Consider the following 26,645-nt stretch of genomic DNA (forward strand, 5'->3'; position numbering starts at 1 on the left):
TTACACCATTGAGAGCCGAGCATCTTAAGTCTTTTCCTCCATCAGTAAAATTGATTACATAAATACTGTTAATCTAAGGCTGAAGTTACAAAGACAAATCCAAATTTATTCCTAACACTCTGGAAGTTTTCTCCACTGGTAACATTTCTCCTTGTTCTAACAGAATAGTAAAAAATAAACTAAGCAGATTATTGCTGAACCATAATACCTTAGTCTTACTAGCATTCAACTTTAAAGCGAATGCTACATACCTGTAGAAGATATTCTCCGAGGACAGCAGGCTGATTGTTCTCACTGATGGGTGACATCCACGGCAGCCCCCTCCAATCGGAATCTTCACTAGCAAAGGCCTTTGCTAGCCCTCGCGCGCCAATGCGCACCGCGCACGCGCGGCCGTCTTCCCGCCCGAACCGGCTCGTATTCGTCAGTCCCGTATGTAGCAAGACAAAGACAAGGGAAGACACAACTCCAAAGGGGAGGCGGGCGGGTTTGTGAGAACAATCAGCCTGCTGTCCTCGGAGAATACCTTCTACAGGTATGTAGCATTCGCTTTCTCAGAGGACAAGCAGGCTGCTTGTTCACACTGATGGGGTATCCCTAGCCCCCAGGCTCACTCAAAACAACAAACATGGTCAATTGGGCCTCGCAACGGCGAGGACATAACTGAGATTGACCTAACAACTTATCCAACTAACTGAGAGTGTAGCCTGGAACAGAATAAACATGGGCCTAGGGGGGTGAAGTTGGATTCTAAACCCCAAACAGATTCTGAAGCACTGACTGCCCGAACCGACTGTCGCGTCGGGTATCCTGCTGCAGGCAGTAATGAGATGTGAATGTGTGGACAGATGACCACATCGCAGTTTTGCAGATCTCTTCAATAGTGGCTGACTTCAAGTGGGCCACTGACGCTGCCATGGCTCTAACATTGTGAGCCGTGACATGACCCTCAAGAGCCAGCCCAGCCTGGGCATAAGTGAAGGAAATGCAATCTGCTAGCCAATTGGATATGGTGCGTTTCCCCACAGCCACTCCCCTCCTGTTGGGATCAAAAGAAACAAACATTTGGGCGGACTGTCTGTTGGGCTGTGTCCGCTCCAGATAGAAGGCCAATGCTCTCTTGCAGTCCAATGTGTGCAGCTGACGTTCAGCAGGGCAGGAATGAGGACGGGGGAAAAATTTTGGCAAGACAATTGACTGGTTCAGATGGAACTCCGACACTACCTTCGGCAATAACTTAGGGTGAGTGCGGAGGACTACTCTATTGTGATGAAACTTGGTATAAGGAGCATGAGCTACCAGGGCCTGAAGCTCACTGACTCTACGAGCTGAAGTAACTGCCACCAAGAAAATGACCTCCCAGGTCAAGTACTTCAGATGGCAGGAGTTCAGTGGCTCAAAAGGAGGTTTCATCAGCTGGGTGAGAACGACACTGAGATCCCATGACACTGTAGGAGGCTTGACGGGGGGCTTTGACAAAAGCAAACCTCTCATGAAGCGAACAACTAAAGGCTGTCCTGAGATCGGCTTACCTTCCACACGGTAATGGTATGCACTGATTGCACTAAGATGAACCCTTACCGAGTTGGTCTTGAGACCAGACTCAGACAAGTGCAGAAGGTATTCAAGCAGGGTCTGTGTAGGACAGGAGCGAGGATCTAAGGCCTTGCTGTCACACCAGACGGCAAACTTCCTCCATAAAAAGAAGTAACTCCTCTTAGTGGAATCTTTTCTGGAAGCAAGCAAGACACGGGAGACACCCTCCGACAGACCCAAGAGGCAAAGTCTACACTCTCAACATCCAGGCCGTGAGAGCCAGAGACCGGAGGTTGGGATGCAGAAGCGCCCCTTCGTTCTGGGTGATGAGGGTCGGAAATCACTCCAATCTCCACGGTTCTTCGGAGGACAACTCCAGAAGAAGAGGGAACCAGATCTGACGCGGCCAAAACGGAGCAATCAGAATCATGGTGCCGCGGTCTTGCTTGAGTTTCAACAAAGTCTTCCCCACCAGAGGTATGGGAGGATAAGCATACAGCAGGCCCTCCCCCCAATCCAGGAGGAAGGCATCCGATGCCAGTCGGCTGTGGGCCTGAAGTCTGGAACAGAACTGAGGAACCTTGTGGTTGGCTCGAGATGCAAAGAGATCTACCAAGGGGGTGCCCCACACTTGGAAGATCCGGCGCACTACTCTGGAGTTGAGCGACCACTTGTGAGGTTGCATAATCCTGCTCAACCTGTCGGCCAGACTGTTGTTTACGCCTGCCAGATATGTGGCTTGGAGCAGCATGCCATAACGGCGAGCCCACAGCCACATGCTGACGGCCTCCTGACACAGGGGGCGAGATCCGGTGCCCCCCTGCTTGTTGATGTAATACATGGCAACCTGGTTGTCTGTCTGAATTTGGATAATTTGGTGGGACAGCCGATCTCTGAAAGCCTTCAGAGCGTTCCAGACCGTCGCAACTCCAGGAGATTGATCTGTAGACCTTGTTCCTGGAGGGACCAGCTTCCCTGGGTGTGAAGCCCATCGACATGAGCTCCCCACCCCAGGAGAGACGCATCCGTAGTCAGCACTTTTTGTGGCTGAGCAATTTGGAAAGGATGTCCCAAAGTCAAATTGGACCAAATCGTCCACCACTGCAGGGATTTGAGAAAACTCATGGACAGGTGGATCACGTCCTCTAGATCCCCAGCAGCCTGAAACCACTGGGAAGCTAGGGTCCATTGAGCAGATCGCATGTGAAGACGGGCCATGGGAGTCACATGAACTGTGGAGGCCATGTGGCCCAGCAATCTCAACATCTGCCGAGCTGTGATCTGCTGGGACGCTCGCACCCGAGAGACGAGGGACAACAAGTTGTGGGCTCTCGTCTCTGGGAGATAGGCACGAGCCGTCCGAGAATCCAGCAGAGCTCCTATGAATTCGAGTCTTTGTACTGGGAGAAGGTGGGACTTTGGAGGCCATGTGGCCCAGCAATCTCAACATCTGCCGAGCTGTGATCTGCTGGGACGCTCGCACCCGAGAGACGAGGGACAACAAGTTGTGGGCTCTCGTCTCTGGGAGATAGGCACGAGCCGACCGAGAATCCAGCAGAGCTCCTATGAATTCGAGTCTTTGTACTGGGAGAAGGTGGGACTTTGGATAATTTATCACAAACCCCAGTAGCTCCAGGAGGCGAATAGTCATCTGCATGGACTGTAGAGCTCCTGCCTCGGATGTGTTCTTCACCAGCCAATCGTCGAGACAGGGGAACACGTGCACTCCCAGCCTGCGAAGCGCCGCTGCTACTACAGCCTGGCACTTCGTGAACACTCTGGGCGCAGAGGCGAGCCCAAAGGGTAGCACACAGTACTGGAAGTGACGTGTGCCCAGCTGAAATCGCAGATATTGCCTGTGAGCTGGCAGTATCGGGATGTGCATGTAGGCGTCCTTCAAGTCCAGAGAGCATAGTCAATCGTTTTCCTGAATCATGGGAAGCAGGGTGCCCAGGGAAAGCATCCTGAACTTTTCCTTGACCAGATATTTCTTCAGGACCCTTAGGTCTAGGATGGGACGCATCCCCCCCTGTTTTCTTTTCCACAAGGAAGTACCTGGAATAGAATCCCAGCCCTTCTTGCCCGGATGGCATGGGCTCGACCGCATTGGCGCTGAGAAGGGCGGAGAGTTCCTCTGCAAGTACCTGCTTGTGCTGGAAGCTGTAGGACTGAGCTCCCGGTGGGCAATTTGGAGGTTTGGACACCAAATTGAGAGTGTATCCTTGCCGGACTATCTGGAGAACCCAACGGTCGGAGGTTACAAGAGGCCACCTTTGGTGAAAAACTTTCAACCTCCCCCCGACCGGCAGATCGCCCGGCACGGACACGTTGATGTCGGCTATGCTCTGCTGGAGCCAGTCAAAAGCTCGTCCCCTGCTTTTGCTGGGGAGCCGTGGGGCCTTGCTGAGGCGCACGCTGCTGACGAGAGCGAGTGCGCTGGGGCTTAGCCTGGTCCGCAGGCTGTCGAGAGGAAGGATTGTACCTACGCTTACCAGAAGAGTAGGGAACAGCCCTCCTTCCCCCATAAAAACGTCTACCTGAAGAGGTAGATGCTGAAGGCTGCCGGCGGGAGAACTTGTCGAAAGCGGTATCCCGCTGGTGGAGCTGTTCTACCACCTGTTCGACTTTTTCTCCAAAAATGTTGTCCGCTCGGCAAGGAGAGTCCGCAATCCGCTGCTGGATCCTATTCTCCAGGTCGGAGGCACGCAGCCATGAGAGTCTGCGCATCACCACACCTTGAGCAGCGGCTCTGGACGCAACATCAAAGGTATCATATACCCCTCTGACCAGGAATTTTCTGCACGCCTTCAGCTGCCTGACCACCTCCTGAAACAGCTTGGCTTCCTCAGGAGGGAGCTTGTCCACCAAGCCCGCCAACTGTTGCACATTGTTCCGCATATGGATGCTCGTGTAGAGCTGGTAGGACTGAATCTTGGCCACGAGCATAGAGGAATGATAGGCCTTCCTCCCAAAGGAGTCTAAGGTTCTGGAGTCTTTGCCCGGGGGCGCCGAAGCATGCTCTCTAGAACTCTTAGCCTTCTTTAGGGCCAGATCCACCACACCAGAGTCGTGAGGCAACTGAGTGCGCATCAGCTCTGGGTCCCCATGGATACGGATACTAGGATTCGATCTTCTTGGGAATGTGGGGATTAGTTAGAGGCTTGGTCCAGTTCGACAGCAATGTCTTTTTTAGGACATGATGCATGGGTACTGTGGACACTTCCTTAGGTGGAGAAGGACAGTCCAAGAGCTCAAACATTTCAGCCCTGGGCTCATCCTCCACAACCACCGGGAAGGGGATGGCCGTAGACATCTCCCGGACAAAGGCCGCGAAAGACAGACTCTCGGGAGGAGAAAGCTGCCTTTCAGGAGAGGGAGTGGGATCAGAAGGAAGGCCATCAGACTCCTCGTCAGAGAAATATCTGATGTCCTCCTCCTCCTCCCACGAGGCCTCACAATCGGTATCAGACACAAGTTCACGAACCTGTGTCTGAAGCCGTGCCCGACTCGACTCCGTGGAAACACGGCCACGGTAGGAGCGTCGAGAGGTGGACTCCCTCGCCAGAACCGGCGAAGCTCCCTCCGCCGACGGGGAGTCCGCCTGGGAGGCGGCCATATCCAGTACCGGGGATCTCACCTCGGGCAAGGGGCCCGCCGTCGCCTCACTTGACGGTACCGGTGGCGCAAGCACCCCCAGTACCGGAGAAGGGCGCAACAACTCTCCCAGAATCTCTGGAAGAACGGCCTGGAGACTCTCGTGCAGAGCGGCTGTGGAGAAAGACTGGGAAGCCGATGCAGGTGTCGAAGTCAGAGTCTGTTCCGGGCGTGGAGGCGGTTCCGGGCTGTCCAAGGGGGAGCGCATCGACACCTCCTGAACAGACGGTGAGCGGTCCTCCCGGTGCCGATGCCTACTGGGTGCCGACTGCCTTGGCAACCCAGAGCTCTCGGTACCTAGACGGGAAGGAGACCGGTGACGATGCTTCTTTGACTTCTTCAAGCGAAGCATGTCACCGGAGCTTCCCGGTACCGACGAGAAGGACGTAGAATCCAACCGTCGCTTCCTCGGGGCCGAGGCCAAAGAAGGTCGATCTCGGGGGGGCTGTACCGCAGGAGCCCTCAGGGTAGGGGGAGACCCACCCGAAGGCTCACCGCCACCAGCAGGGGAATGGACAGCCCTCACCTGCACTCCAGACAAAGCACCACCGTCCGACGACATCAGCAACAGCGGAGGCCTCGGTACTACCGACTTCGACGCAGCCTTTCGATGCCTCGGTACTGACGATGCAGGAGGTCGGATCCTCGATGCAGTCGATGCCGAGGTTGATGACTTTGATGCTGTCGACGCCGATGCGCTCGGTGCGTCCTGTGCTGTTGTCATCGAAGAGCCCGAGAACAATGCGTACCACTGGGCCAATCTTGCTACCTGAGTCCGCTTTTTCAAAAGAGCGCAAAGACTACAGGCCTGCGGGCGGTGCCCAGCCCACGAGACACTGAAGACACGACGTGTGCCTATCAGTGAGCGAGATTACCCGGGCGCACTGGGTGCACTTCTTGAAGCCGCTGGAAGACTTCGATGACATGGGCGGAAAAATCACGCCGGCGAAATCAAAATTCGCGATGACGGAAGGCACCAAAAAGAAGGGAGAAAAAACCCGTACCGAGGCCAAAAAGGCCGGTCCCGAAAGCGAAAAGAAACTTACGCGGGGCAAAAGCTGGAAGCACGGGAAAGGGGTAAAGACCGTAAAGGTCCTTCTTTTTTTTTTTTTTTAAAGTGAAAATCGCGAAGACGCGCGAGGTCAACTTGAGGGGCACAAAACGGCGCAGAACACGATCGTCCCGAGCGCGGGCAAAAGAAGACTGACGAACATGAGCCGGTTCGGGCGGGAAGACGGCTGCGCATGCGCGGTGCGCATCGACGCGCGAGGGCTAGCAAAGGCCTTTGCTAGTGAAGATTCCGATTGGAGGGGGCTGCCGTGGACGTCACCCATCAGTGAGAACAAGCAGCCTGCTTGTCCTCGGAGAATACATACATACATAGATGCCCAGTATTTGATCTCATGGATACAATTCAAAACCCTTGATATGTCCACATCAAATGAACTAAAATAGGCACCGGAACCAAAATATCAGCAGCATACGAATATTCATGTTACTAGATTAGAAATCAGATATTTTACATTTACCCCATATGAAAGACAGAAAGGCTGTGCTGATGATTTCAGTTTGTGCTTTATGTAGTTATAAGTAGGACACAGTCAGTCTGGCTGCATCATTGCAAGTTGCATCAAGCCAGTGAATCAAAAAAAAAAAAAGTGGGGTACAGGCACACATCCATATCTCAAGGCAAGATAGCCTAACGAAGTCAAAAAAATTAAAAAGCAAAGGCGAGAGCAGAGAGCCCCGAGGAACTCCACAAGAGGATTTCCAGACAGTGGAACATTCCCTATTTTTCATTACACAGTAACTTCTGTTAACCATAAAGTCATTCAATCAACTGAAAACTGATTCAGAGATCACAATCTCACTTAATCTTTCTAACAATAATGGATGGATTGGAGGAGTAGCCTAATGGTTAGTGCACTGAGCTGTGATCCTGGGGAACTAGGCTTGATTCCCACTGCAGTTCCTTGTGACCCTGGGCAAGTTACTTAATCCTCCATTGTCCCATGTACCAAAGGGAAAAAACCCCCCACCTTAGATTGTGAGCCCACTAGAGACAGATAAAGTAACTGCAAATAATGTGTACAGCGAGGCATACATCTAGTAGCACTATAGAAATGATAAGTAGTAGTAGTAGTAGGAAGTCAAATTGAAGGAGCATAATCTGTTTACCTTGTCTTAAAATTCTTTAAATCTGTTATTAGCACAGGTACTGTTTCAGTGCTATATAGGCTTCTGAATTCAAATTGTGAAGAATGTAAGCATGCATATCAAGATGTTTAGCCAACTACAAACTCACTAAAGGTTCTATCAATTTTGTGGGGAAAAAAAAAAGAATATTTGCAATTGGCTTACAAACTGGTAGTTTTTGATAAACCCAAACCTGGTAAGCAGCTATTTTCTAAAATCCCATTCACAAACAAAATAATCCAAGTAAGAATCTCTGGAGGCAGGTTATCTAGCAAAAAAGACAGCAGTCTAAAACATAATGAAAATGAGAAAGTGTTCACAAGATGGAATGAATTTCAGATACTGTAACAGAGTTAAAATGTTGATCACATTCTATCAACTGGAATATCATGATTAGAAACAATAGATTCACCAGTGGTTTGTTCTGCAATTAAATATTTCTTAGATAAGGTTAACTTAATTAATAATAAATCAGCATGCTCCTGAAACTTGGGTTGTAGAATCTGTGTTGGAAGATCAGTAGGAGGGGAAGTACATAAGAACATAAAAGTAGCCATACTAGGTCAGACCAATGGTCCATCTGTAGCCTTGTATCCTGTTTTCCAAACAGTGGCCAAGCCAGGTCACAAGTACCTGGCAGAAACCTAAATCGTGGCAACACTTCATACTACAAATCCAAGGGCACGCAGTTGCGTCCCATGTCTGTCTCAATAGCAGGAATTTGTCCAAACCTTTTTAAAACTCAGATACGCTAACCGCAGTTACCACATCCTCCAGCAAAGAGTTCCAGAGCTTAACTATTCGTTGAGTGAAAAAATATTTCCTTCTATTTTTTTTTTTTTTTTAAGTATTTCCATGTAACTTCCTCAAATGTCCCCTAGTCTTTGTACTTTTGGAACGAGTGAAAAATCGATTTACATCTACTCATTCTATACCACTCAGGATTTTGCAGACCTCAATCGTATCTCCCCTCACCCGTCTCTTTTCCATGCTGAAGAGCCCTAACTTCTTTAGCCTTTCCTCACACTTGAATTCCATCCCCTTTATCATTTGTCACTCTTCTTTGAACCTTCTTTAATTCCGCTATATCTTTTTTGAGATACAGTGACCTGAACTGAATGCAATACTCAATGTGTGGATGCACCATGGAGCGATACAAAGGCATTATAGTACAAGATTTCTTACTACTTGACATAACATTTTCAATTTGGAATGGGTGATATCAACTGGTCCAGATATATAATTTATATAATTTAATTTGTTACTTACAAGATTGTTTAGTTAATGGATCTTGACTTATAACAAAGGAGCTCCAATAAGCAGCATGTTTGCTTTAATTTCTGTAAACACTGGGTATACCATGGGGAAAGATTTAGGATGAGATCTGGACATATAAATATTCAGATCAAAATCTGATAATGGTCAGATCGAATGCCAATTGACGGCAGATACTAAAGGGGGGGGACGGACGGACTAGAAAATCAAATCTCAAGAATGTCCTCTTTCATGCATGTGCTAAGGCAGTGACAATTTTAATAACTCAAAAATTTAAAGCCAATCACATTCAGATCCAGCTCATCTTCAAGGTGTAAATTTAAACCTCCCAGAATTACAGGGAAAATTGGTAGCAACTTACAATATTGATTCAAATAATGAACCAGATCAACAGATTAGAATTATTACTATAAAACTAGGCATTTATATTTACTCATCCTGGAACTGGTCAAGGTCAAAAGACATTATCTACTAGTGTCAGTACTGAGCAACATGCCTTTTCCAAAAGGAAGGACTCCACCTTAACTAGGCTAGAGACTAAGCAGCTTTTAAAACTAGCTAACAGTTGCCTAGGAGTACATGGTGCATAAAGATTTATTGTTAAAGGATACTAACAAAAAGCTAAGTTACTCACCTGTAGAAGATGTCCAAGGGCAGCAGGCATATATTCACATAAATGGGTGACGTCATCCGACGGTGCGGACATTGTTAAAGTGTACTGTCACTTTAAATCTTTAAGGCAGTGCCCTCACCGCGTATGCACGGGTGCCTCTCCACTTGACATGTGAGTGCAGGACTGGCAGTACAGTGTTCAAGCCAAGAAGACAACTCCAAGGTGAGGTGGGTGGGTTGGGAGAATATATGCCTGCTGTCGTCACAGAACATCTACTACAGGTGAGTAACTTAGCTTTGGGAGGAATCTGAGGTGGGTATGAAGTACAACTCTGTTGTGGCAGAATCTGGTACAAGGAGTATCAGCCACAAGAGATTGAAGCTCACTGGCTGTTCTGGAAGAAGTAAGAGCTATTAAGAACAATACTTTATAGATTACAAATGTCAAAGAACAAGAATGAAGTGGTTCAAATGGAGGTGTCATGACAGCAGTGAGAACAATGAAGAGATCCCACACTACCTGGGGAGGTTTGATGGGAAGTTTAGTGTGATATAAACCTTTCATGAATCTAGCCATTAAGGGATGAACTGAAATTGGTTTATTATCAAGTTTAGTGTGAAATGCACTGATGGCACTCAAATGTACCCTGAGTTAGTCTTGAGGCCAGAATTGGATAGATGGAGTAGGTACTCCATTAGAGTAGGTAGACAGTATGTGATAGGGTTGAGCAACCTATGTGCAAACCAGAGTGAGAACCTTTTCCACTTTAGGAGGTAACATTTTCTTGTGGAAAGTTTCCTAGAAGAAGTAACTGAGAGATTGAATGGGGAATGTTTAAAGAACGCAATTCTACATTGTCAGGTACCAGGCCATGAGGGCTAGAGAACGAGGGTTCAGATGAAGAAGGGATCCCTCTTTCTGAGTTATGCAGGTTGGGAAAGGATCCAACCTGAATGGTTCCTTGGATGACAACTCTAGGAGTAGAGGAAAGCTAATTTGTTGAGGCCAGTAAGGAGCAATTAGAATCATGGTTCCATGGTCTTGATGGAGTCTGAGAAGAGTTTTTCTGATTAGGGGCAGTGGGGGAAAAGCATAGAGGTGGTCCTTCTCCCAGTGAAGTAGGAAGGCATCTGAGGCTATGCGACTGGGAGCAGAGAAACTGGAACAGAATTGGGGAACTTTGTTATTCTGAGGAGAAGCAAACAGGTATCTGGTGTTCTTCACAAATGAAATATTTGGAGGACAGCCGAGGCACTCACAGAGAAAAGTTTGAAGGACTCTGCTCAGTTTGTCTGCCACAGCATTCTGTTTTTCAGATAAGCAAACCGCTCTGAGGAAAATGTTTCAAGAAGCCATCCATGTCCATATTTGCATTGCTTACCGACAGAGAAGACCCAGTTCCTCCCTGCTTGTTCAGTTAAATACATCGCCACTTGATAGTTTTTGTGTACTAGTATTACTTAGTTGAGAATTTGATCCTGGAAGGTTTTGAAAGCATTCCAGACTGCTTGCAACTCAAGGAGATTGATATGTCTGCTCCTGTGGGACCAAGCACCTTGTGTATGGAGACCATTGAGGTGTACTCCCCATCCCGTCATAGAAGCATCTGTGGGTGAACCTTGTGAGGTAGAAGGACTGGAATGGTTGGCCTTGGGTCAGATTGTGTGACACCATCCATCACTAGAGAGAGTGGCAGAGCTGTGGAGTTACTTGGATTCAGGCAGAAAATAATCCTGAGCCTGGGACCATTGTGAAGTGTATGTCCATTGAGCAATTCGAAAGTGAAGATGAGCCAATTGTGTTACATGGACTGTTGAGGCCATGTGACTGAGGAGGCAGAGCATCTGACATGCAGAAATATGAGTCACCTGGAATACTTGGGTAGCGGGATGTAATATATTGTTTGCCCTCTGCTGAAAAAGGCACACTCGACCCTGAGTTGTGTCGAGAAGAGCACCTATGAATTCCAAAGTTTGTACTGGTTGAAGATGAGATTTGGGGTAGCCAATGACAAATCCAAAGAGTTCTAGGAGTTGTATCACCCACTTCATGGAAGCGGCAGCAGATTCTTGAGTGGCTGCTTTGATTAAACAGTTGTCCAGATAAGGGAAGACATGGCTGCGGCTACTACTACCAGACACTTCATGAACACTCGAGGTGCCAAGGACAAGCCAAACAGCAAGATCTTGTATTGATAGTGTAGAGACCAATAAAATAACTTAAGAAACTTTCTGTGAGCTGGTAGAATAGGTATGTGGGTATATGCCTCCTAGAGGTCTAGACTCTAGAGAGCAAAGCCAATCATTGAGTTGTATCCTAGGGAGTAGTGACCCTGGAGATACCATGTGACACTTTTCCTTGTGGAAAAATTTGTTTAAGTCTCATAGATCAAGAATTGGGTGTACTCCTCCTATCTTTTTGGGAATTAGAAAATATCTGGAGTACAACACCCGACCCTTGTCCGGTGGAGGAACTCGTTCTACAGCATCCTGCCAGAAGAGAGCAGAGATTTCCCTCTTGAAATAATGAGACTTGTTTCAACTCCCTTCAACTCTCATTATTTCAAGGGGTCTTCTCTGCCAATGCAGAGCACAGCTGTGTTGGATGGTGTGTAAAACCCAGCGATCGGCAGTTATGAAAGTACATCTTTGATGAAATAGAAGCCTCCCTCCGAAAGGAAGATTTGTTGGTATTGACAATTGAACGGTGGCAATGCTCTCTAGGAAGGAGTCAAAAAGTAGGCTGTTTTGACTGAGATGGTATTTGGGACTTCTGACCACATTGTTGCCTCAGAAGGGATCATTAAGGTGTAGAATGCTGAGGTTGAGGCAGCATAAGGGTATAACACCACTTAGAAGGCTAATAGTTAGAGCACTGATAGCCTCCTTGAGAATCCTAGTAGAAGAAGGTGGTGTAGTAGTTTGTGGTCCAGACAAGTTTTTATTGTATCTATATGTTTTTATAATTAAGTCGGCCACTTTTTCAACTTTGTCCCCAAACATATTTTCTCCATGACAAGAAGCATCTGCTAGGCACTCCTGGACAGCAGATTCAAGGTCAGAGATTCTTAACAAGATAGCTGGTGCACTGCTATTGCTAGAGCAGAGATGCAGGAAGAAATATCAAAAGCATTGAAGGCCTGTCTACAGCAAGATACTTATGGCAGTCAAGAAGGTTGCTATGAATTTTGTGGAATTCTTCTTGTTTTATCAGAAGGAAATAATTCAGCCAATGATTAAGTACTTTGTATAAGAGATTTCAAATAAATAGTAGAATAAAGTTGGTAATCTAAAATTCGGTTGGTTAGCATTGTTGCTTACAAGGTTTTACTGCCAAGAGAGTCTAAAGCTCTCGCCTCTCTTCCTGGAGGAGCAGAAGCATAAGATCTGGCACTACGAGTGCGTTTTAAAGCAGACTCAACCACTAAAGAATGATGTGGTAGCTGCTTCTTTTCAAAACCTGCACAAATTGTGTCAATTTTTATTAGGGCACATTGAACTGACAGAAAGGTCTCCCAGTTTTTAGAGTGTTTTTCATAAGTTAATGGAGAGGAACTGTAATACCCTCTCTTTTGAAGGAGAGTCATAATCATCAAGAATCTCCCAAGTTCTTTATGAAGTTCCTCCTCTGTTTCCAGCTTAAAGGGTATGGTATGAGCCATCTCACGGACAAAGCCAAGAAAGGACATACTTTCTGGGGGAGATTTTCACCTCTGGGGTGGGGGGAGAAGAATCAGAAAGAATGCAATAAGACTCCTCATCTGGGAGGTCTTGTGAGTAATGATCCATTTCCCAAGGACAGGTCCAAGTCGGACTCTCCAAAGTACTGTTCATGAGGAGTATGGGGAAGAGACTGCCAACTAGTATGCTGACTATGCGTTGATGGACGTTGAAGTATATGAGCTTCTGAAGTTGGAAAAAGCTCCTCTGCCGATGAATGTGTCAGGTGGGTATGAGATGCTCCCGACAGTCAACTTTGAGCTGATGTACAGGACCTCTCCCATGACTCTCTCTCCAATGTAGCCACGGTTTGGGCTGAGGCAGGCACAAGCAACTTGTATGCCTGTAGACACTGCGATTGCAGTAGCCCTGAGAGCTCTTCCTTTAGCATAGTCCGGATTTCCTCATGCTGGTTAGGCGTCAGTATCAAGTGAAAGTTGGTGTAGATGCAGCCTGAGATATAGCTTGTGCAGGCATAGGAGATCTAGAAGACCTTGAAGGCTCTCATTGCGAAATGAGCTATAGAGATGGAGAGCAGTCACTGCGGCATGGACACTTCCCATGCAACGATGACATGGATGCAGGGGACGTATGGGCTGGGTGCCTAGAGGGAGAGCGATGGCAATGGTTCTTAGGCTTTTTGCGCTGCAAGCCCCTTGATGTACATAGTACCAACGAGGAGGATGTAAAGTCCTGGCATGAACGTATTGAGCCCGATGCAGCTCCTTCCCAATGTTGCATGGATGCACTGGATGTCACAGAAACATGACAAGATAAAGGCTGAATGGTCCACCTAGTGTGCCCATCCACAGTAACCACTAACTCCTCCTTTTCCTAAGGGATCCCATGCTTTCTCAAATTCCAACACAGTCCTAGTCTTTACAACCTCCACCGGGAGGCCATTCCACGCATCCACCACTCTTTCCGTGAAAGAATATTTTCTTAGATTCTTCCTAAGCCTATTTCCTCTTAATGCCATCCTATGCCTGAGAATGGCAAGGGCAGATCAAATTCGGGTATACATATAAAGTATCGCATACCATGTAAAATGAGTTTATCTTGTTGGGCAGACTGGATGGACCGTACAGGTCTTTATCTGCCGTCATTTACTATGTTACTATGCCCTCTCATTCCAGAGTTTCCCTTAATTTGAAAAAGGCTCACCTCGTATACATTAATGCCCCCGAGGTATTTAAATGTCTCTATCATATCCCCTTTCTCCTGCCTCTCTTCCAGTGTATACATGTTGAGATTCATAAGCCTGTCCCTATATGTTTTATAACCGAGACCGCTTACTAATTTTGTAGCCACCCTCTGGACAGACTCCATCCTCTTTATATCTTTCTGTAGATGTGGTCTCCAGAACTGCACACAGTACTCTAAATGGGGCCTCACCAGAGACTTATACAAGGGCACTATCACCTCTTTTTTTCTTGCTGGCCATCCCTCTCCTTATGCATCCAAACATCCTTCTGGATTTGACCGTCGTCTTTTCTACCTGTCTGGCTACCTGTCGCGTCCCTCACCTGTGCCGCTTCTCCGTCGGGCATGCCACGCTGTCAGGGTGTCGCAGGGAGTGTTGGCCAGGAGAGGTGGTCGGGCACCAAGCCCCTGCGTCGCACCGCTGGGATCCTGTCTGCAGTCTGGGCTGCTCCGGCCCTCCGGTCCGCTTCGGTGGCGGCGGGGAGACGCCGGCCAGGTGGACAGGGCCGGCGTTCCCCGAGAAAGGGATCCCTTGCAGGCGCGGAGCCTCAGAGGAACGATGTCACTCCCCACAACGTCCGGATTGGCCGATCGCGGCTGACTCCGCCCCCTGCTTCTGGCCGGCCAATCCGGGGCTGTTGAGTCACGGTTGTGGGTAGCTCCGCCTCCTTTCAGCTGTTACCGGTCCTCCTAATGGGGAGGGCTATTTAGGAGCAGCAAAGCAGAACTCTCATTGCTTCGGCTTCTGCTTTGGTGGATTCTGTGGCGTTGGATTCTTCCTGGATTGCTCTTGCTTTGAAACTTGCCTTGACCTGGACTTTGCTTTTGTTTGCAGCCTGCCTTGAAACTTGCCTGGACCTGGACTTTGCTTCTGTTCGCAGCCTGCCCTGAAACTTGCCTGGACCTGGACTTTGCTTTTGTTTGCAGCCTGCCTTGAAACTTGCCTGGACCTGGACTTTGCTTTTGTTTGCAGCCTGCCTTGAAACTTGCCTGGACCTGGACTTTGCTTTTGTTTGCAGCCTGCCCTGAAACTTGCCTGGACCTGGACTTTGCTTCTGTTACCACCTGCCTTGTGTTTGCCTGGACCTGGACTGTGCTCTGGTTCGTCCCCTGCTCTGAGGCTTGCCTGGTCTTGGACTTTGTTCCTGCTTCTCATCTGCCCTGGAAGTCTCACCTGTGTCTACACTCCTCTGACTTCCTGAGGAGTTGTTGCCTCACTCTCCAGGTAAGATCAGGATTGTCCGGCTGCCTAACTCCGTTCGGCACAGGGGCTCACTTTCTGAGGGTCAAGGGCTGACACTACCTTAAGGTCATCAGACATAATCACCCCCAAGTCCCGCTCTTCTTTCATACACAGAAGCACTTCACCCTCAATACTGTACCGTTACCTCGGATTCTTGTAATCCAAGTACACGACCCTGCATTTCTTAGCATTAAATCTTAGTTGCCAATTATTGCTCCATTCTTCAAGCTTCACTAATCCTTCCTCATGCTAACCACACCAGCCAAGGTGTCCACCCTATTACAGACTTTGGTATCATCTGCAAAGAGGCAAACCTATCTAGACAGTCTTTCTGCAATATCACTCACAAACATGTTAAAAAGTGCCGGCCTGAGGGCTGATCCCTGCAGTACACCAATAATAACATCCCTTTCCTCACAGCAAGCTCCATTTACCACTACCCTCTGTCTTCTTCCATATCGATGTAGGTTCCGCATCTATGACTATATCCTGCCATGCTCATGCAGATGCTGATGTCGATGCAGAACCAAAAAGGTTTGACACTGGATTCTGCGGGTTTCAATGGACCTTGCCTACATACACTGACAGATGTGACAATGAATTCCTCGGTGGTCCGGACCTAGGCACTGAACACATCAGTTATGGGGGGGTCCTTTCCTGAAATAGGGCCAAGAGAACCAACAGTGTTAATTTTTTTTGCCTTCCCTTCGCCTCAAGAGAAGATTAAAGTTGTTTGAGAAAACTTGGGCATTCCAAGCTTCTAGAAATTGGAAGGATTTTAGTGGAATATTTTTATTTTCTCAACCCTACTTATAATTCAGAAGAAAGGTTAAGATATTTTATTTCAGAGATTTGTACTGCAGAATGACTTATAATTTTTCTCTGTAATTTGTCTTTTTTATGTGTTTAGTCTTTTATCATTCCCAAAGGATTGTTCTAGCTCTTCGTTTTTTTTTTTTTTTTTTTCTGTGAACTGCTTAGAACTGAAAGGCATGAGTGGGATAGAAGTCTAGATGCTATGTTACATTGCACATCTTAAAGGCACTTGACATCCTCGATGAAATAGATGGAAAAACGGCTGATGCAAGGTCAAAAGGCTCTATGGCCCGGGGAAGTTCAGTAATCACACATACAAGAAAGATTGATAAATCCTGGGTAGACAGAAGGACTCTGAGGCCCCTCGGGCTGAAAAAAAAAAAAAAAAAAAGATTTAAAATATTCAATAAAAAATAGTATAACTAAGCAAACTACAACAAAAAGGTAGGGCAGCAAAATTTTTAATCACATATTTAATCATGATTAAAAATTTAATTGCATGATTAATCGCATATAGTGTCCCCTCACATTTCCTCCTGTACAGTGCAATATACAGAGATGTAAATTCTCAAAACTGAAATATTTCAATTACTACACTACAAATAAAATAATTTCTCTCACCTTTGTTGTCTGGTGATTTTATCTTTCAAATTATTTTGTTCACTGTCTCGGGTTCTGCTTCCCTGAGCTCTGAACTGTTTCCTGGACCTACTGACTATTCACTATTTCTTTTCTTTTTCTCTTCCTTCACTTTCTGCCCTATATCCATCTTTCACATTCAACTTTCTTCCATTATTCTCCTTCCTGCTCAAATCTAGTTTCCATCTCTTCTCCTCATCTCATCATGATCACTATGTCCTCCCATATTTCTCCCCTCCTAGGGCACACCATGCCCTGTGCTTCCTGGATATCCCCTCTTCTCCCAAGGAATCCCCTCCCCTAAATGGGCACCATCTCTTCCCATGTCCCTCCTCTCCATGGGCCCCATCTCCACACTTCCCCTCTCCTACCAACATCTCCTCCCTTCTCCCTCCCCTCCATGAGCACCAACCCCTCCCTTCCCCTTCTCTGGCACCATCTCTTCCTTTCCATCCAGCCATGCTAACTTTATTTTTTCTTCTTTTTCCTACAGTGGTCCCCCTCCTCTGCATTACTCTCTGTTTTCTTTTTTTTCCTGCCGCCGCTGTCCCCCTCCCCCAATGCATCACTCTCTCTCATGTTCTCTTTTCCAAAAGGCAAAACATTCATGGGCTGAGGAGAGATCAAAAATACAACCTCTCTGCTCCGCAGAAAATGGAAGACTGCTGGTCCTGCACGGGTGGGAAGGCACCTGAGTATGAGCAGTGAGGGCACCGCCTTAAAGATTTAAAATGACAGTACACTTTGGAAGTGTCTGCACCGGGTTCCGTCGGATGATGTCACCCATTTTTGAGAATATCATTCCTGCTTGTCCTTGAGAACAGAGTGTTACGGGCATCCTGTCAGAGTCTGCAGTAAAGTCAAACGTTACTCAGGTGCCTTTAAGTAAAAATCAACAGAGTACAAATATTCCAAATTACCCTAACAAACATATCACCTAAGGACAAACAATTCATGAAAAAATGTGATGAATTAAGCCACAACACACTGAACAAAATAGCACCATTCAAAATGAAAAGAAGAAGTAAAAAACTATGACCATGGTTTGACAATGAATTAATGGAGTTGAAAAACTTTGCAGGAAACTGAAAAGAAAATGGTCCAAAAACAAATCAGACTTGAACAAAATTACATGGGAGGAAAGCTTTAAGAATATACAAACACAAGACAAAGAGAGCTAAAGCAGACTACTACAGCACATATGTGAGCCCAGAACGATCAATACGAAAAAAGTATATAAACTCATGAACAGTGTACTAAACACCTATGCTTTACTCAAAAAGAATGAACCACCACCAACAGCAGACGAGTTTGAACAATACTTCGAGCTAAAAATAAAATAAACATAAGATCAAATTTTGCAATATCAGAAACATCCCTCTGATTTCTTACACGAATATGAAATAGACACTGGTCACATCGAGACAGACAGAATTCAGACCTCCTTTAAAATACCTACACAACCAGCTCAATTACTGACAAAATACGCACATGCTATGTGCGTATTTTGTCATATAATTTTTTTCATCATATAATTAGGGTAGCTATCTATTAGCTAGCTGCCCTAATTATATGATGAAAAACCCACCAGATTGGTTCATAGAAAGCTTTACAGAACACAGAATACATGCTATTGAATGGTCACACTTCCCTTCTGATAAGGGTGACTCCAATCCCAAAGAATGTCACCAATAAGATCAGTGAACTCACAAACTTCAGACCAGTGACCAATACCACTACTGACCAAAATGAAGGTGGACCTAGTAGATTTTGGTGGGTCTAGTAGCTCAACAACTAATGGACTACAAAACACATTTCTCAATCCTTCACAGCTCTGTCAGGCTTCAGACTATCTTACAGCACTGAGACAGTCATAACTACCCTGATAAAACTCAGATTAATGTGCCAAGGTAAAATAAAAATCCTACTGCTACAATTTGATATGTCAAGTGCTTTTGACCTAGTAGACCACACAACACTAATGGCCCTGCTCGACAACATGGGGATCACTGGTGCTGTGGCAACCTGGTTCGATGGTTTTCTAAGGATTAGATCATACATTGTAAAGATGTCTTTCAGCCTCTTGGATCTCTGAATGTAGGGTTGCCACAAGTTTCACCAATATCACCCATACTATTCAATGTAATGATGGCTCCATTCAGCAGAAAACACAAATGGGACTTAACCCATTTATATACTGATGATGTCACAATATACATACCTTTCAATAAAAATATCACATATATACTGGGCAAGACTAAAAAAGGTCTAGACCTTGTAGAAAAATTGGGTCATACCTTTTAGACTAAAATTGGAGCGAGAAAAAAAAAGTTCCTGGTACTATCTAGCTCACACAACCCCACTTCCTACCAAAACTTCACAACTGATCAACAAACTTACCCAATTGAAACACAACTAAAAATATTAGGAATTATTCTCAAGAAACATCTGTATCTAGAAAATCAAGTTTTAGCAGTCACTTCAAAGTGTTTCCAAACCCTATGGAAATTAAGGACCAGAGATTGTTTTCCAAGATGACCACTTCGACTTATAGCACAAACGCTAATACTGTCTGAACATGATTACTGCAATGCAGCATTCATAGGGTGCAAAGAAAATATACTAAAATCACTATAGACCGTTCAAAACACAACAGCAAGACTGATATTCAAAAAGTCGAAATATGAAATAGTAACCCCATTACTCATACAACTACAATGGCACCCAATCAAGGTCAGACTATTTTTCAAAGCCAGCATCAAAATACCGTTTGGCATATATCCTGCCTACATGATAGACCTGACTGAACTATCATCATGAAATGCAAACTTGAAAACCAAAGGCTACCTACTGCATCACCTACCTAACTGCAGAAACAATCTATAAATCCATCTAAACGGCCAGATTTAGTTATTTGGGTTCCATATAGTGGAATTCAATTCTCAAGGCCATCAAAAACATCACAAAATATCTTCAATTCAGAAAAGAACTAAAAACCTACCTGTTAAAGAAATAGTATGGTTAATCATATGACCTACTGCTGTCAACATTACCCTGTAACTAATGCTTATATGTAACCTCCTCTAACATAGTAACATAGTAGATGACGGCAGAAAAGACCTGCACAGTCCATCCAGTCTGCCCAACAAGATAACTCATATGTGCTACTTTTTGTGTATACCCTACTTTGATTTGTATCTGTGCTCTTCAGGGCACAGAGTGTATGAGTCTGCCCAGCACTATCCCCGCCTCCCAACCACCAGCCCCGCCTCCGGCTCTGGCACAGACCGTATAAGTCTGCCCAGCACTATCCCCACCTCCCAACCACCAGCCCCGCCTCCCACCACCGGCTCTGCCACCCGATCTAGACTAATTAACTAGACTTGTGTAATCTCATCAGGATGAAAAGGATTACAGCATTGTTGCCCGATACATGAGGGCCCAGGGCAGTAGCACAAGCAGCAAGGTGGGGTGGGGTGATTGTTGTTCCACCAAGATGAGGGTGCAGCCAGTTTGGGGAAGTACTAAAGCTTCACTTCTAATGTTGCTCAGACTTCTATAGATTAGACTTAACATTATTTCCCCTCTTCTAACAAAGTAAATCCCCTCTGGAAAAAAAAAAACCACATCCACGCACAGTAGTGTCATTGTCAGGCTATTAATCATTCTGAGTGCTCATAGAGTTCAGAGCACAGAGCGTAGACATAGCCTATTTCTCTCTGCCACCTAATGACACAAGCACGACACTGCAGCCGAGTCTGTAATGCCTCTAGGGGCAGAGACTGATCTCTCACATGTACTAACCTCAAAATGTAAGCCACATTGAACCGAAACTTGCTTTTGGATAATTGTGGGATACAAGAATGGATAAATAAATATCAATTAACAGTTCATACAAATAAAAAAAGACTAGAAGTTTAAAAAATATGAGAGAGTTAGAATATATAGCACTGAATTGGCATCTCAGAGACCCGTTGGAAGAAAGATAATCAATGGGACATGATACCAGGTTACAATTTACATGTTAATGGTAGGATGGATTGAACTGATAGAGGAGTTAAGTGAACATTGAGTCAAAAAGTTCTGTGGGAAACAAAATGCAATGTAGAATATTTATGGAAAGAAATTCCATGTGAGTACAGGAAGGGAACAGCAGTGGGGATATACTATCATCCAAAATGAACAGACAAATGATAAAATGCTAACAGATTTTATGGATAATAAAACTGGTAACACAGTAATAAATGGGTGATTTCAATTACCCCAGAACTGACCAAGTACATATCACATCAGGACATGCTAGGGATGGACAGTTTCTAGATGAAATAAATGGCTGCTTCATAGAGCAGATGGTTCAGGAAACAGTAAGAAATTATTTCAGATCTAGTCCTTAGTGGAACATAGGATCTCATGCGAGAGGTAATGGTGTTGGGACCACTTGGCAGCAGTGCTGATAATATGATCACACTTGACTTAACTGGATGGAAGAGACTAAGGAAATTACTGTGATAATATTTAACCTTCAAAATGAAATGGGGACAGATGTTTGGGATATAGTCTTCCCATGACCAGATTTTCTGCTTTAGGGCAATCCTATGCCTCAGAGAAACAACTGTGGATCAGAACTGATCTCTGAACAGTCTCAGCCAAGTGAGAACAACTCAGTTTCTTACTTCAGGCCCCTGTGTGAAACAAATGTATCTACTACCACCCCCTGCATAGTTATTGCTCCTACTTCCCACTTAGTGTCTTGTTCAGGGAGCCAAAGCTTCTAGTGGGGCCCCTGAGTTCCCCACTCATTGCTCCTCTACATCATTAGCAGCTTGTGTTCCTCTGAGAGGAAAGAGCTCCTATCTGGATGCCCTTTGAGGGAGCAAAGATACAGATCTTCCTCTGTAATCAGCTTTTACTTCCCTCCAAAGCTCTAGTTTACTGGATCACAATCTCCATGTACCACTTACAGTTCCCTTTGATTTACAGTTTCTGGAGTAGAGGACAGAATGCTGTGTCTGCAAGTGCATGTATATATGGTTCATGTATGTATATATATATATATATATATATATATATATATATATTGCAATCCGCTTAAGTGCAAGGGTCTGGGACCAAAGAAATGCATGCAGTTAACCAGAGAATGCACTTAACAGTTGTGACCCAAAGAAGCTTGACATCTGATAAACATATGTACAGTACTGTTTATTATTATACGTACAGTATACAGTCTCGGTTAACTGACATTAGGCTTGCTTGAAGTAATCAGTTGTAGTCCTCTGTACCCTCTTGGGTCTGTGAGTTCCATAGACTACGTCTGCCAGACGGTAAAAACTGTCATAGCACTGACATCCAGTGGCCTCTAGATAGGTCCGCACAGTGTAGAGACTCTCCACCGCTCTTGCAAAAGTGACAAGAGGAGGTTGTTGAATTTCGTCAGCATGTGCCTTGCTGCTCATTTCTTCATCTGTTCCATCATCAGACGTTGTTGCCTGCGTGTAGGCGCATATCTTGACATCAGTGCTGTCTTCAGATCGTAATCAACAGCTATGTAGCGATGGAACTCCTCTTCAGTAACACTGGCTGGGATGTCAATAACCTGTTCATCTGACGCATTTGCAACAGCTGCATCTGTTTCGTCCCTCTCCACATCCTTAACAAAGCTTGCCCGCTTGTAGCAGTTCACAATGGTTGCCTGTGTAATGTGATTCCAGGCTTCTTTCTGCGTATGTAGGGAATCCAACAGTGATAGATTACGAGCCAGTTCAACAGCATGTTTATCCTTGCCAGTCTGGTCATCCATAACGCTCATCAGACGATGTAGAACAAGAGCCCGATAATGTTGTTTGAAATTGGCTATTATGTCCTGATCCATAGGTTGGATCAGAGAGGTAGTGTTAGGTGGCAGGAAGACCACCTTGACATTAGACAGCCTGACATCATCACTGTGTGCAGCACAATTATCACAAAGCAGCAAAATCTGACGCTTTTGTGCCCGCATTCTAGTGTCTAACTTCTTTAGCTACTGCTTCCAAATTTCCCCAGTCATCCATGAATTTGCATTAGCCTCATATGACACAGGAAGTCGCTTAACTTTCTTGAAGCAACGGGGCTGTTTGCCCTTTCCAATAATGAGGGGTTCCAACTTCTCACTCCCATCCATATTGCAGCAAAGGAGGATTGTCAGTCGGTCCTTCAATATTTTACCTCCAGTAGTTTCGGCATGTTTGAATGTAAGTGTACCATCAGGAATCGCTCGCCAGTAGAGACCGTTTTCGTCAGCATTGAAAATGTCACGAGGTGCAAACTCGTTCAAGATGGTAGAAAGAACTGAAACAACCCAATTTTCAGCACCAAAGTCATCAGCGTCTTGTTTTTCACCATGCTGTTTCTTCTATCTTTCCAACCATCCAACAGTGGCTTTGAATTCAGTTAGTTCAAGACTTTCAGCTAGCTGGTTAGTTTTCTCCATAAGCAGTGGTCTACTGACAGGAAACTGTCTGCTCCTGACTCAAGAAAACCACCTTTCCCGCCCATTTTCGTTTCCATTGTGGATTTGTATTGTTTTGCCAGTCTTCCAGAAGCTGGTTTTTCTGCTTCAAGACACATGGAATTTGACTGGGATTGACACCATATTCTTTAGCAATAGATACTTGACTTTGTTTTCTAATTTTTTAAGAACTTCTATTCGTTCAGCCAGTGTTAAAGTCTTACAGTTCCGCCACCACAACGACCTTGGTGTACGCCCTAACAACATTCTTTCGCTTATTCTGCCTGTGGCAGTTAAAGAGGCAGTAAATCTGAAATCTCGTTGGTTGTCACGTGCCAATCGGCTTCCATATTCCATGCGCGCGCTTATGCAGAGTCTTTCCTGCAGAGGAGCGGTCTTGAACAATGCATATAAGCGAATCTTGCACTTATCAGTGGTGCGCTAAACCGAAGTTTGTCCCCATAGAAATTGATGGTGCCGAGAACGGGACCGAAGTATGGCATGCAGTTAAATGGAGCATGCACTTATCCGACGTGCACTTAAATGGAGTGCACTGTGTGTATATATATATATATATATATATATATATATATGGTTCAACCCCAATATACATAAACAACCTCATTGACTTACCTTCAACGTAATGCTGCCTCTAAATATCTTATCCTACATTTCCCAAATTGTAAGAAAGTAACCTAGAAAACAATCCATACTGCTAACTTTTCATATCAAGGCACTAAAATTTGGAACTCCTTACCTAAAACCATCAATTGCACTGATTGTTATTCTGAAGTCTACTGAAAACTCACTTCTTCAGTCTAGCCTTTAAGTAAATAAGCACTCTTCTCAAATAAACTCATTGCATTAATTTTTACCTCATCTCAGCTCCCACTAGTCCAGTTTATCATAATCAATACTAGCCTTTTCCCTCCTTATTTCAATTATCTAGCTTAAATCGTATTTAATTACATCTGTTTCTAACTCAAGTTTTGCTGGTCTGACGTTATATGATGTATTTTACTTTCTGTTAATATATTTTGAACATGTTCATGATTTTCTAATCGTTATGTAAGCCACACTGAACCTGAGTTCTACTCGGGCTAATGTGGAATATAAATGTAATAAATAAATAAATACATAAATAAGACAACACTGTGATAAGTATGCTACACTAGCATTTTAAAAAGACAGGTGGAGGCATACTTTCAAAGCACTTAGAACTTCTATAGTAACCTATGGAACTTTGTAAGTCTAAGTGCTTTGCAAATGAGCTCCTTGGGCACCTATATATCTTTATAAAAGAGCAACTAAATTGGTGCCACTTTTCCCTCAATAATTTCCTGAAGCACCCTGTTCTCTGCGTCTTAACTAGGCTGCAAGCTCCATAGAGCAGTTGGTATTTCCTATATGTATCTGCACAATGATGCACAAGTTTAACATTACTGCATAAAGAAATAGTATCAGTAGGATAATTTTAACTGAAAAAAAATGCACATTTACATTCATGGACCATATTTACATCAAGTCAGATGTTCTACAGTAATATTTCAAGTAAAGGCACATTCACCTAGACAATCACAGAGTTCAGTACATGCAACAGAAATCCCTCAATCTTCAGAAAAGCTGAAAACTATAACTAATATTTTGACCTCTACAGAGAATTCCTAACACATCCCACAGTCAGTGAATCAGTGAGAAGTATGATGTCAACATCATAATACAGTACCTGCTGTGATTGTAGTCTATGTTGAAGTTGCAGTCGCAGTTGATTGGGTGGATTCTGTACCATTCCTGGGGGACGGAGACCAGGCCGAGACTGCATACGTATCATTGCATAAGTGCGGCGCTGTTCCATTGAATGAAAATTTGGATCCTGAATGGAAGGGTAATTACCCTGTGCCATTGGAGTCTGAGATGTATATGGCTGATTAAAGACTGATGCTTTCTGCTCCATTACAATATTGGATTCCTGGCTTGGGAAAGGGTCAGGCTCTAAAACTTGGCTCTAGAGAGAAAGGAGGAAGGAGAAAACAAAAAGAAAAAAAAATTTAAGATGCTATGCAAACTGATAAACAGGATCCTTTAACAGAAGTAATCTCTATAGCTTACCATCTCATACAAAGCTCTATATGACTTTATGCACCTCTTAAGTGAGCTATGTGAAAACATTATTTAGAAGTTTTCGGCCCAACTTTTGTGGGACAGGTTGTTTGAGAAAATTTATGTATATACTGAGAAAATATGATTAGTATACTAAAGGTTTACTTTCTTATTTTATTTTTGAAAATCGTAATTGCACTATTATTGTTATGCTTTTATATGCTATTTTGATACTCTTTGTAAGAGTAAGGTAAAATATACAGTACCTAGCATGTTAAGTAAGCTTAAAGGGACAGCCCTATCACTGAACAGCTATCCAGTACACTATGGCCCAGGATCTATTGAGAAGTGTAGGGGGAAGTTTCAAATCATAGCTATCTCTGATGAAAGGTTCAGTCTAAAAATCAGGCTTCAAAATGTAAGAGCGTCAGCTCAGACTATTTTATTTATTTCTTCAAATTTAACAATTAAATCCAAGAAAATTATTTCTTGATAGAACATTGAATTGAATTTGCAAATAAATCTTAAAAAATATAAACAACTGAAAGTAAAAAAAAAAAAAAGAATAAAAAAATCACTAAAGTCTACTATTAGAAAGGATCCAAAATCATAATATTAAAGAATAACTTAACCAGTTATATAAAGGAAACATACAACTTAGCTTAAGAAAGCCCTATACATCACGCTTGTTCTAGGTTTCGGACTATACTGAATAGTGAATGGAGGGACATCTCAGGCAGGCTCGGGGCATTTTATCCAATATAAATTTAGTTCAGCATGGTCATAAAAATGTATTTCACATCCATATATGAGAAGAGTCCAGAAACTAAGAACCGATTGAACATAGCAGCTGTCCAGGTGACATGTGCACTTCCTGTGGAGGTCAGTAGTCTTCTGTATCTTCAGGGGAAAATGAGTATTGCGTTAGCATGGTGGTATATTTTCCCCCATCCTCTGCAGTAATTTAAGATTGACAAGAAAATCGAAAATACCTCTACCTACGAAGTACGGTCAGTGATATGATTTTTAAATGCTAAAAATGTTTGTCCAATACAGCCAAATTGTTGAAGTGTATGGTGAAAATGCAATGAGCAAAGGAAATGCGAGGAATGGTGTAGATTTTTAATGAAGGCAGGACAAATGTAGATGATGAAAAACAAAGTGGGT

The 26,645-nt window shown here is 44.6% G+C and overlaps 1 protein-coding gene and 1 non-coding gene across 2 annotated transcripts in view; both read right to left on the bottom strand.

The window, feature by feature from the left end:
- The window catches only part of NCOA2 (nuclear receptor coactivator 2), a 470,775-nt gene that overhangs the window by 28,453 nt on the left and 415,677 nt on the right, over nucleotides 1-26,645 (bottom strand). Inside the window, 1 exon segment of the mRNA XM_030215383.1 lies at nucleotides 25,105-25,383. Within this exon segment, the coding sequence (XP_030071243.1) occupies nucleotides 25,105-25,383 (279 nt within the window).
- On the bottom strand, nucleotides 20,541-20,674 carry LOC115460868. The gene has a single exon (XR_003940640.1). It is a non-coding gene; the product is annotated as a small nucleolar RNA SNORA17 (small nucleolar RNA).

This window comes from Microcaecilia unicolor, chromosome 1 (assembly GCF_901765095.1).
Source record: "Microcaecilia unicolor chromosome 1, aMicUni1.1, whole genome shotgun sequence".
Lineage (NCBI taxonomy): Eukaryota > Metazoa > Chordata > Amphibia > Gymnophiona > Siphonopidae > Microcaecilia > Microcaecilia unicolor.